Consider the following 12,220-nt stretch of genomic DNA (forward strand, 5'->3'; position numbering starts at 1 on the left):
GCGCGAGAGCACCCCACTTTCACCCAGGGGAGGCCCCGGGTGAGATTTTGGAGGGCCGCTTTTGAGGGTCCAGCCTAGGCCACGGGGCGGGGTGTGGGGCCGGACCGTAGGAGGTCCAGACCCTTGCCCGCGGGAAACGGGACTTCCTGCAAAGCCCCAGGCCTTTTTCAAGACTTCTGGAGAGACAGCCAGATTCCCTTTCCTTTGAGGGCCCGCGGGTCCGGGGAGAACGCGTATGGGGTGGTCGCGGAGGCCTGAACCTGCAGCCCCACTGCGCCGCCCCCCACCCAGCCTGGGTCCTCGCCCCGTCCCCGCCACGCCCCCGTTCCCACCTCCGCCCCGCCCCATAGCAGCCCCTCGCCGCCCGCCCGGCCGGGTCCTCGCCACGCCCCATCTTGGCCCCGCCCACGACCCTCGCCCGCTCCTCGCCTGCCTGCCCTTAGCTCCGCCCACAACCTCCTTCCGGGCAGCGGCGGCGGGGGCGGGGCCGGTCTTACCCGGAATGAAAACAAACGGCGGCCGCCGCCGCATCCGGGCACTCAGCAGGTCGCGGCGGAGGCGGTGGTGGCGCAGGTGAGGAGGCGGTGGCCAAGCATACCGGACTCCAGCATCAGAGGCGCCGCGGAGCGCCTGGGTTCCCGGCGCGACTGGACACCTGTCCCGGCCCGGCGGGGCGCGGTGGCAGCGGCGGGGGTGAGCGGCCCTGCGCGGAGCCGGGCCGGGGCTGGGCCGGGGGCGGCGGGCAGGACTTCGGGACGCGCTGGCGGTCCGGGGCCCTTAGGTTTGCGCTGGGTTGGGCGGGGATGGTGGAGTCTGTAAAAAAAAAACATTGAATGTTGCTGTATTTGAGGGAGACAGAGGGATAACTATGTATATAAAAATTAATCAAATTAGCCAAACAAAATGCTTGAATCTTAACACTCCAAGTATACCGTTTGGGATTTATTTGCAATCAAAGCTAGATTTTCTTTTTGCTGTTTAATGAGACATTTGGTTTTCTCGAACCTTGACCTGATTCTGTATTTCTCACCGCTTTCTCTTTTATTTTTTCATACACTAATCTTTTCCTCTGTATGTTCCTAAAAGAAAATGTAATGTATTTTGAATATATGTATGTATGCATGCATATATGTGTAGTTGAAAAGCTCTGGCTCAAGGTAGCGTGGTTTGACTCATTACAAAAGTGAAAGTGAAAATTGTAAAGGATTGATTATAACGTTTCACTTCCAGTTTGGTGCAGTAAATATTAAGTAATTTCGTCTTTTCTTGGTTGTAATGTGAAACATTGGTTGTATGGCATGCATGAAACTTTCTGTTTTCCAGTTAAAATCGAAACCTGATTTATGAATCTTTTTTTCCTTTTGACTTGATTTAAAATGTGTCATCACTGTTCTGTTGTCTATAAATGAAGTTTTGTAAGTTTCAAGACAGTGGTTTCATTTTTTTTAAACACTAAATAAGTAGTGTAGACCCTGAAGCTGTTGATTTGCTCCCTGGAGTGTCCGACAAAAACTAGATTTGTGCTACTCTTTGGTCCTTTTGTCAAGTAGTGGCTTGGGTGGGGTCAGCCTTTCGAATTGCTTGGTTCCAGTAAGCTGCCGGTGAAAGTATTCCCTCCCAGTGGGGCTGCTGTGATATTTTATTCTGAGGATTTATGAGTGGTATATAAAATGGTCTTTTTATTTGTGTTCGAAGGGCTAATACTCAAGTACTAGCTCTAATGAGTATTAACGAGTACAAAGTACTAATGAGCTTTGCTGTAATAAGCAGTTTGTTAGTACTTGAAAAATCTAGGACCCGGCCGGGCGTGGTGGCTCACGCCTGTAATCCTAGCACTCTGGGAGGCCGAGGTGGGCGGATCGTTTGAGCTCAGGAGTTCGAGACCAGCCTGAGCAAGAGCGAGACCCCATCTCTACTAAAAATAGAAAGACATTATATGGACAGCTAAAAAATATATATAGAAAAAATTAGCCGGGCATGGTGGTGCATGCCTGTAGTCCCAGCTACTCGGGAGGCTGAGACAGGAGGATCGCCTGAGCTCAGGAGTTTGAGGTTGCTGTGAGCTAGGCTGACGCCACGGCACTCACTCTAGCCTGGGCAACAGAGTGAGACTCTGTCTCAAAAAAAAAAAAAAAAATCTAGGACCCTCTCATGGGTCACCCAAGATGCACACAGCACCCTCCTTGACTATTTATTCCTTCATGTCATTTTTCCTCTCTATCCTAATTACCCTCTTTTTGGACCCCAAACTGACATAAAATAGACTTGAACTTTCTTTTAAAAAAATACTTGTGTATGGAATACAATTAAGCCACCAAATTGGATTTCAAAATCAGGTGAATTGGGTTTGGGAGGATGTGGAATAGAAGACCTCAACAGCAAAAAGAAAGTTATTTATCCAGGTTGTATTAACGTACATATATATATATTTTCCACTTTCTAGGACTTGCATTCATCATTTAGGAGCCAATAACTTTTTACTTTTCTTACTACTCATCCAATCTGGCAGACCTTAAAGCGCTGAACTATACCTGCCAGGTGCTTTATATCTCTTAGCAGCCTTGCACACACCTTTGAATTGTTATGTTGGTGAGGGATGACTAGGCAACTCCATCGTGGCACGTGCTTCTCTGGGCAAGAAAGAAATTACATACATAGGACAGACTGATAGCAGGGGATTCCATGACAAAGTGCAGAGTCCAGTGCTGTAGGCAGAAGTCCTAGTGCTAGTTGTGATGTTGCCTAATTTTATGACCTTGGCCAAGTCATTTTACCAACCAGGGGCCTGGGTTTTCTCAGCTGTAAAATGATCCAAACAGTGTTAGTTTCAAACAGTATATGTAGATGTGCTGTTGTCGTAAGATATCATGCAAAACTTTTCTAATAGTATAAAATTCTTTTAATTAAAAAATTCAAATACAGAGAATATTTATTATTGATAGTTCATGCTGGCTTTTCTTTTATGTTTAACTACCAGGGTGGTTAGTCTTCTGTGTTAAGCTGGCCAAAATATGAGAGAATTTACGAGCTCTATATTGAGTTGCTTAAAGAAGTTCATTGTGGCCAGGTGCGGTGGCTCACGCCTGTAATCCTAACACTCTGGGAGGCTGAGGCAGGTGGATCCTTTGAGCTCAGGAGTTCGAGACCAGCCCGAGCAAGAGTGAGACTTCTGTCTCTACTAAAAAAATAGAAATTAGCTGGACAACTAATAATATGTATATAAAAAATTAGCTGGGCATGGTGGTGCATGCCTGTAGTTCCAGCTGCTCGGGAGGCTGAGGCAGTAAGATTGCTTAAGCCCAGGAGTTTGAGGTTGCTGTGAGCTAGGCTGACGCCACGGCATTCTAGCCTGGGCAACAGAGTGAGACTCTGTCTCAAAAACAAACAAAAAAAGAAGTTCACTGCTTTGGGGATCCTTTTATTTTCTGTTTTATCTTAGATCAGAAAATAATAGCTTAATAAATACAAAACAATAAAATTTATTACATAGTAGCAACTTTGAAATATATGTTTTATATTACATATATTGTGTGTAATAGAATGCCTATGTTTCGATATATTAATACATATATTTTTAGAGAAGTCTGGAGCTAGTTAAAACCTGAGTAATTTAGGTTTTTTTTGTTTTTCTTTTTTACCTCCCCACCCCCAGTAATTTAAAGTGGAGAGGAAGGGGTGGAGGGGGCTCTGCTTACTTTACAAAATGCCTCAACATATAAATAACTTATAAAACATTTTCAAATATGGTGTGGATTTTATTGTTGTACTGTTTTGCTTTCAAGGATGGCGCAAAAGAAATATCTTCAAGCAAAATTGACCCAGTTTTTAAGGGAAGACAGGATTCAGCTTTGGAAACCTCCATATACAGATGAAAATAAAGAAGTTGGCTTAGCATTAAGGGTATGTTTCTTTTAAGACATAAATAATTAACAGTATTATAAATCTCCTTGGTAAATAAGTTTCTGAAGTCACCAGAAATTGCCAGGCATGACCATATAAGCTTTTGGCATAACCAAAAGCGTTAGTGATGAACAGGTACCTACTTTTTGCTAGGAGTTGAGAAGCTTACTTTTGTTTACTAATACTTCATTTGTATGAGACTGTTACCTAATTTTTCAGGCATATATAATTTTTTTTCTTTTTTTTTTGAGACAGTGTCCCATTCTGTCACCTGGGCTAGAGTGCAGTGGTGTCATCACAGCTCACTGCAACCTACGAGACTCCCATCTCTACAAAAAAATTTTTTAAAAAATTAGCTGGATGTGTTGTCCTGTGTCTGTAGTCCTAGCTAATCAGGAGGCTGAGGCAGGAGCATGACTTAAGCCCAGGAGTTCGAGGACACAGTGAGCTATGATCATGCCACTGCGCTCCAGCCTGGGTGACAGAGTGAGACCCTGTCTCTTAAAAAAAAAAAAAAAAAAAAGGTATTGCCAGGCCAGGTGGCACATGCCTATAGTCCCAGCTAATGAGGAGGCTGATGCAGGAGGATCGCTTGAGCCAGGGAGTTTGAGGCTGTAGTGTTCTATGATTTCACCTTGAATAGCCACTGCACTCTAGCCTGGGCAACACAGTGAAACCCCATCTTTAAACAAGAAGTATTATAAATAGATTTATATTATTTTAAAAATAAAATACTCTTGTGTTTTATAACTTTATATATCTCATATGTCATGATAGCTCCTCTATCATCATTTTTAGGTGTCACATAGTATTACATTATGAATTTAATGAATCCTTCAACTTTAGGGTTTTGGGAAGTGTTTACTGTTTTATGAGATGTTTAATGGGCTGTTAAGCCCCAAATGCAAATATGGGTTGAGTATCCCTTATCTGAAATGCTTAGGCCCAGAGTGTTTTGGATTTTAGATTTTTTTCAGATTTTTGAATATTTATACATACTGGTTGAGCATCCCTGACACAACAATCTAAAATTCACAATACTCTAGTGAACATTTCCTTTGAGCATCATGAGGGTACTCAAAAAGTTTTGAATTTTGGAGAATCGGGAATTTTGGATTAGGGATACTCATCCTGTATTCTTTTTGGGAGGAAACAATTACTTCACTCCAAGTAAAAACTGGTTCACATCCTTTTTTTTTGAGGTCCCTTAACTCTTGTAAGTCTTCTTTCGCAGTTCTAAAGCTCTCCCTGGCAAATAGTTTTACAGCCAGTACCCATGATTCAGAATTTTCCATTAAACAAGTTGTTTAAGTCTAACCTGACATGTTCTTACAAGTTTGAAAAATGAGAATGTTTTCTGTTTTTTTCTCTTTTTCCCCTTCAGTGGAGTTGAACATTTCACTATTCATTAAAATAATTTTTTAATGTATTGCAGTCGCATAAGTCATAGCCTATCCTCTTTTTCCCCTTAGAAGAGTTCCAATTATTTTCACTTTTTCCGTTGAGCCTGTTTCACTATTTGGCCACAGTGTGTCTTGCAGTATGACAGGGGTAACCTCCACTCATCAGAGTTGCCTGCCTTAGGGCCTTCATGCCCTTTTTTGTATTTTGCCCTTTATTTTGAATTGATGCTATATTTATCTGCATTTTTCTGATATTTTTCTTCATAGGACCTTGCTAAGAAGTACTCTGTCAAGCTAGAATGCTGTGAAAATGAAGTAGAAAAGATAATAGAAGAAATACGTTGCAAAGCAATTGAGCGTGGAACAGGAAATGAAAATTACAAAAAAACAGGAATTGCTACAATTGAGGTGTTTTTACCACCAAGACTAAAAAAAGTGAGTAATTTCCCCAAATTTGCATAGGTATTAATGCCTAGTTAGTGATGTGATCACTAACTAGTTAGTGTTGTTTTATGTAAAGCTACAATCCAAAGTTAAAATTTGTTTATTTTGTATGTTGAACATTTATCAATTTAAAAGTTAATGTTACAAAAAAAGAAAGGCCAGGTGTAGCTGTGAGAGCCCGTAGTCCCAGCCACTCGGTGGGAGGATTGCTTGAGCCTAGCCAGGAGTTCCAGGCTGTAGTGTGCAATGATTGTGCCTGTCAGTAGCCACTGCAGTTCACCCTGGGCAACACAGGGAGACTCCATCTGAAAAAAAAAGTTAATGTTAGGGATTCTTAAACTGGAACATTCCCAAGGCAGGTTTGTTCCTCTTGGACCTCCAGAACTTCACAGAGCTGTGTATTACATTCTTACCCTATTTTGAATTTGAATGTTTAGAAATAATGAGGAATAAAAAAGGACTTCAGGTTTTCTAGAACTCTGTGCAGTAGAAAATATCACAAAGAAATTCCTCCCTTTCCCATTCTGGTGGAGGTCAGAGGACAGTGTGCTGAGTGCTCAAGCAGACTGAAATGACAGGGTGGGACCACCTCATCTCATTTCTTGGGCCTCAGTAGTTCACATCGAGAAATGGTACTGTGGCAGGGCACTCAGCGGTGGCCAGCCTCTCAGGGCTGATCACTGGTAATCATTCTCAGAAAAAATGAGTGTATATGTAAAAACTTGTACCTGAATGTTCATAGTAGCACTGTGCACTACAGTCAAAAGGTACAAATAACCTAAATATCCATTAATGGATGAATGGATAAATAAATGTATACCTGTACAACGGAAAACTATTCAGCAGTACCAAGGAATGAAATACTGGTGTATCTATAGCATGGATGAACCTCAAACATTTTGCTTAGTGAAAGAAGCCAAACACAAAAAGCCATGTACTGTATGATTCCATTTATATGGAATGTCCAGAATAGGCAAATCTGTAGACACCAGAAATAGGTTAATGGTTGCCAGGGGCTGGGAGGAAAAGGGGAGAGAAGAGGGGGTGCGGGGTATGGTGTTTCTTTGACAGATGATAGAAATGTTCTGAAATTTGATTATGAAGATGGCCAGCTGTGTGACAAACCCCTCTGAGTAGCCCTCCCTGGTGGTGCCATGCTGCTGCCCCCTGAGGACATTTAGATCCCGGAGTCGGCCTGTGCTGTGTCCCATAGGCTTCTTCTCGAGGCAGGCAACATGTTAGTCCTTAACCAGTGACCAGAGTTTACATCCTCTGACACCAGCTTTTGTGATTTCATAGACAGGATAATAGCCCCATACAAGTACATTTATTTTATTTGTCTTATTTTCATAGGATAGGAAAAACTTGTTGGAGACGCGATTGCACGTTACTGGCAGAGAACTGAGGTCTAAGTAAGTGTCTGTGTGCTGTGTCCCAGGTGCTCTGGTCCTTCTTACATTGTCTCATTTGATCCTTGTGACCATCTTGTAAGATAGGGCAGATGTTATCTTCATTTTATAGAAGAGAAAATTGAGACTTGGAGGTTGAAGGACTTACTTGGGCTCACACTGGTAGATAAGTGGCAAAGTGAAAACTCAAGACTTGAACTCTCTTCTTTCTTTCTTGGTGTAACTTTGGATCAGGTGGGAACCCTGTGCCCACCACACAGTAGTTACTCGGTGCTCATTTGAATGAATGAATGAATATATGAGTGGTGTAAATAAGAGAGCCTGGCGTTGGCCAGACCATGAGTTTTGAATTCTATTCGCTAGTGCGCTAATAGCTTGCTGTGACCTTCAGCAAAGTGCTTTAACCCATTTCAGGCTGTTGGCTCATGTTTAAAAAAAAACCAAAACCTTCCTGTCACATACTAGTGACATTCTAACTTTGAGATACGGTTTGCTATTTCATCTACTTATACATTTTTATTTTTATTTTTTTTGAGACACAGTCTCACTCTGTTGCCCAGGCTAGAGTGCCGTGGCATCAGCCTCTCTCACAGCAACCTCAAACTCCTGGGCTCAAGTGATCCTCCTGCCTCAGCCTCCCGAGTAGCTGGGACTACAGGCATGGGCCACCTTGCCTGGCTAATTTTTTCTATATATATATTTTTTAGCTGTCCAGATCATTTATTTCTATTTTTAGTAGAGACGGGGTCTCACTCTTGCTCAGGCTGTTCTGAAACTCCTGACCTCGAGCGATCCTCCTGCCTCGGCCTCCCAGAGTGCTAGGATTACAGGCGTGAGCCACCTCGCCCGGCCTTGCTTATATATTTTTAAATGGTACGTGTCTTGAGCACCTCTGGGGCTAGCCAGTCACAGTGTCTCTTCGGCTGATTTCTGTCACGTTCTTTGGTTTACATCAGGGCTGTTAGGGACGGAGTCAGGAAGCATCATTCATTCAGCACACATGAGTAGAAGATCCTGTGGCATCCCGCTGGCGTGGGCTCCTCCAAGCAGACCACAGAGGTGTGGGGCGTGGGTTTTCTCCTGGTGGGCAGCAAGGCCTTCCTATTCACATGAGTCTACAGCACTGTGGTCTCTGCTTCCTGAGGAAACAAGGAGTAAAACAGTTTAAAAGAGGACCCTTTCTCCTACGCAATTTCAAATAGCATCTCATAAGCTGGCTTTGTGGTCAAGTGATGTTTGTGAGTGAGCAGATTGAAATCCTGGGTGATTCTGATTATAATGTTTAAAATAGCTGTCATGACTAAAATCTTTTTAATGATAATAAATAAATTTGATTTCCTATAGTTTTAACTGGTTTATATTTTACAGAATAGCTGAAACATTTGGATTTCAGGAAAATTATATCAAAATTGTCATAAATAAGAAACAGCTTCAACTAGGTATGTATGGCAAAGTATGCAGGATTTTTCAATCAAGCTAATGTAATGATGACTTTCCATTTCTTTCTCATTCTTCCTCTATTCAAAAATTTGTAGCTTTATTACATTTGTAATCCAAAACTGATTTAGAAGTTTACTAAAATAAAATGTCTGCTCTGTGTTATGGGAGTCAGATAAAACGTTACAGAATGGAAGTTGGGTGTGCTCAGCGTAAGATGGGGTTCCAGCAGATTCTCCCCAAAGGGGAAGAGCGAAAGCTGCGTGAGGATGGCAGAGAGGCTGTGGTGGGCGTGTTCCAAACCGAGAGCATCACGTCAGAGCAACACAACATGAATTTGAGGGTCTGAAAAAGGTCCCCTGTGGCCGAGTGCAGAAAGTGAGGGGGGTGCTTTTTAAGGATGAAGGGTGTGGCCAAGCCCACACTGAAGATTACAGCATAGGGTCTCAACCAGGGGCCGTTTTGCCACCCTGGGGACGTTTGGCATTGTCTGGAGACGTTTTTTGGTTGTCACGACTTGGTGGTGGGAGGAGGTTGTGCTACTGTTACTTAGTGAGCGGAGGCCAGGGATGCTGCCAGACGTACCCTGCCCAGAGCAGCCGCAGCAGAGACCGCCCAGCCCAGGATGGCAGTAGCGCAGCTGTCGGGAAACCCTAGACTAGACGAACCTTATTCAGTGTTCGAGAATTTCTCCTTAGGAAAGCAGGAAGGCGTTTGTGCTAGGGAATGATACACAATTATATGTATGTTTTAAAGATCTCTTTGGCTGAAGTAGGGAATGGATTTGAAGGAGGTATGAATGGACTTGGGGAGACCAGTTAGTTATTGCAGCAGTTCAGGCAAACACCATGGTCTAATTGGTTTGCAGTGGGTGCCTGTGGCCTTGAGAACCAAGTTACATTTCTTAGCTTGATGTAATATAGCCCTTCACAGCCTACCCTAGCCTTCCTTTCCAGGGCTATCTCCAGCCATTTCCTACTGTCTGTTTTAGATGTCACAGATATCTTTTCACTGTCATTGCATCTCTCTGTTAATTCTGTTTGTAATAGGCTTCATTGGACAGAAATCAGGATTTTTTTTTTTTTTTGAGATAGAGTGCTATTGCTCTGTCACCCCAGGTAGAGTGCAGTGACATCATCATAGCTCACAGCAACCTCAGACTCCTGGGTTCAAGTGACCCTCCTGCCTCAGCCTCCTGAGTAGCCGGGACTACAGGCACCTGGCTAATTTTTCTATTTTTAGTAGAGACAGGGTCTGACTCTTGCTCAGGCTGGTCTTGAACACCTGAGCTCAAGTGATCCTCCCACCTCGGCCTCCCAGAGTGCTAGGATTACAGGCATGACCCACTGCGCCTGGCCCAAATCCTGGATTTTGATGTTATAAAGTCTGTCACCGTATGGTTGGTGTTTTGTTGAAGAAATTCTTTCCCTAACCCCAGAGCCACAGGAATATTCTACATTTTCTTTTATATTAGCTTAATCTGTAAGAGCTCTTTAATCTGTTCGGGGTCCCCCTTTATTTATAAAGGCCAAGGGTCCAGCTCTATTTTTCCTCCACTGTCAGCTACGAAACAGCCTGCCCTGCCCTTGATCATTGGCAATGCCCCTTTATCAGGGCTCTGTTTCTGCACTTTCTGTTCTTCCTACCCACCTGTAGTGCTTTTATTACGTGGCTTTGTTGTCTTAAAAACTAGTAAGGCACGTCCCCTTCTTGACTCTTTTTTTTCAAGGTGGCATAACCATTGGTGGATCTTTATTTTGTATATACATGTTAGAGTGGTTATCAGGTTTCTCAGAAGAAGAAAGAACTCAGCTAGAGTTTTCCAGAAATGTGTTTAAATTTGTGTTTATAGTTAATATTATTTTGTTATTTTAAAGTCTGTTTGCATCTGTGTTTGCCCTTTTAAAATTTTGTCTCTTTGACATAACTTTTGTTAGGTTTATGTATTTGGTTAGTCTTTTCATAGAGCCAGCTATTGATGTTACAGTTCTCTTTCATTCTGTTTCATTGATTTCTGCCCTTATCTTTATTTCCATTTTATGTATGAGGAAACAGGGTCCTAGAAGAGATAAGTAATTTACTCAGGGCCACAGAGTTAAAAAGGGATGGAGCCCAGGGTCTCTGCTTTTAACCGTAACGACAGATTACCCCTCTCGGTGTACTCCTGTGCTGTGGCTTTTGTCTCTTGCTGTGTGTTGGGTTTATTATTTCTCCAGTGAGAAGGTAGGAAGATTTGTGTGTTATATGTTCTCATTTTCCTTTTATATTGCCTAGAGTAGCATTCTACCTGTAGTGGATTCTTAAGTATTTGTTACTTCCATGTGGTCTCATGGTGAGAACTAAGAAAATTGGAAAAGATGAATTTAGTTGGTTCTGTTGTCACTGGCTGATTTTAACCGCTGCTCTATAGCAACTAGTTACCCAACCAGATTTAAGCACATTCTTACCAATTAGGTGGTATGGTGGTTTACAAATGTTAATGCAAGTTTAACCTGGTAAATTTAATGGCTCTTTTTATAAAAGCAATTCCGGCTTTCACAGGGAAAACCCTTGAAGAACAAGGAGTGACTCACAACGTAAAAGCGATGGTGCTTGAACTAAAACAGTCTGAAGAGGATGTGAGGAAAAACTTCCAGGTAGAGGAAGAGGAACAAAATGAGGCGGAACTGAGAGAAAAACAAATTCAGAGGACTAAGAGAGGACTAGAGATACTTGCAGAGAGAGGTACTCAGAGCTCTGGGCTTGTCACCTCACTCAGATGCTTAGAGGTGGGGGGATCACATCTCATTGAGTTTTTCCCTCGACAGTCTAACATTTGTAATGTTGTCACTGTTGCTGCTTTTTAACGTTGGGTTGGTTTTGTTTCAGCGGAGATGGTGGTGGATCCAGAAACTACCCCGTACTTAGACATAGCTAACCAGACAGGCAGATCAATCAGAATTCCCCCATCAGAAAGAAAAGTAAGTACTACGAGAAATGTGTGACTCATCTTCGATCTGTTGTCGTAACAGAAGGTGGTATTCTACTTATTACATCTTGGTATCTTGTAAAGGGTTAGAAACAGTTGTCTGTCTCCAGCCTTGTGAACAGAGAATGTAACCATGTAAGAGTCTCTCCCTGTAATACTCAGTGCATCAGCACAGAGTGTCTTCACCTTGTTGTCCTGGAGCAGTGTCCCTCAACATACCTGAGTGACATGACCCACTGCTTTCAGTATAAGTGGCTTCCTGTGGCAGTGGTTTTGGTTTGGTTTATTTTATTAGTGGACCATGTCCCCTAAGGGCTGCATCAGAATAGTGGCAGCGGGAACTGTGTGTGTGGTGTGGGGAAGTCTGCACGTGATTCTGCCATCTCTCCCATCTCGTCGTACCCTCGTCCCCTGTTCTGTAACTTGGAATAGGTGGGAGGGGACTTTGTCTTTGAATATATCCAAGGGGGTCTGCATAGCAGCATTCTACAGCTTGGACCCTGCGTGAGGGTCCAGTAGCTCCTTATGATGAAGAGTTCCAATGCTAATGGGTCACATTAATTTTAATTTTTCTGTCTTTAAAGGACAATTTCAAGTGGGTTTCACTATATGAATTATTCTGTTTAAATTAAGGATTAAAGTTTAAGCTTTAATAAGAG

The 12,220-nt window shown here is 42.9% G+C and overlaps 1 protein-coding gene across 1 annotated transcript in view; it reads left to right on the top strand.

Moving 5' to 3' along the window:
* Positions 1 to 587: 587 nt before the first annotated feature.
* The window catches only part of NUB1 (negative regulator of ubiquitin like proteins 1), a 29,882-nt gene continuing 18,249 nt past the window's right edge, over positions 588 to 12,220 (top strand). Inside the window, exons 1-7 of the mRNA XM_069461269.1 lie at positions 588 to 693; positions 3,783 to 3,900; positions 5,571 to 5,738; positions 7,101 to 7,159; positions 8,525 to 8,595; positions 11,135 to 11,317; positions 11,462 to 11,553. Coding sequence (XP_069317370.1) covers positions 3,784 to 3,900; positions 5,571 to 5,738; positions 7,101 to 7,159; positions 8,525 to 8,595; positions 11,135 to 11,317; positions 11,462 to 11,553 — 690 coding nt within the window. The 5' untranslated portion in view covers positions 588 to 693; position 3,783. The remainder of the gene's footprint in view (positions 694 to 3,782; positions 3,901 to 5,570; positions 5,739 to 7,100; positions 7,160 to 8,524; positions 8,596 to 11,134; positions 11,318 to 11,461; positions 11,554 to 12,220) is intronic.

The sequence above is a fragment of the Eulemur rufifrons genome, chromosome 29, assembly GCF_041146395.1.
Source record: "Eulemur rufifrons isolate Redbay chromosome 29, OSU_ERuf_1, whole genome shotgun sequence".
In the NCBI taxonomy this organism is placed as follows: Eukaryota; Metazoa; Chordata; class Mammalia; order Primates; family Lemuridae; genus Eulemur; species Eulemur rufifrons.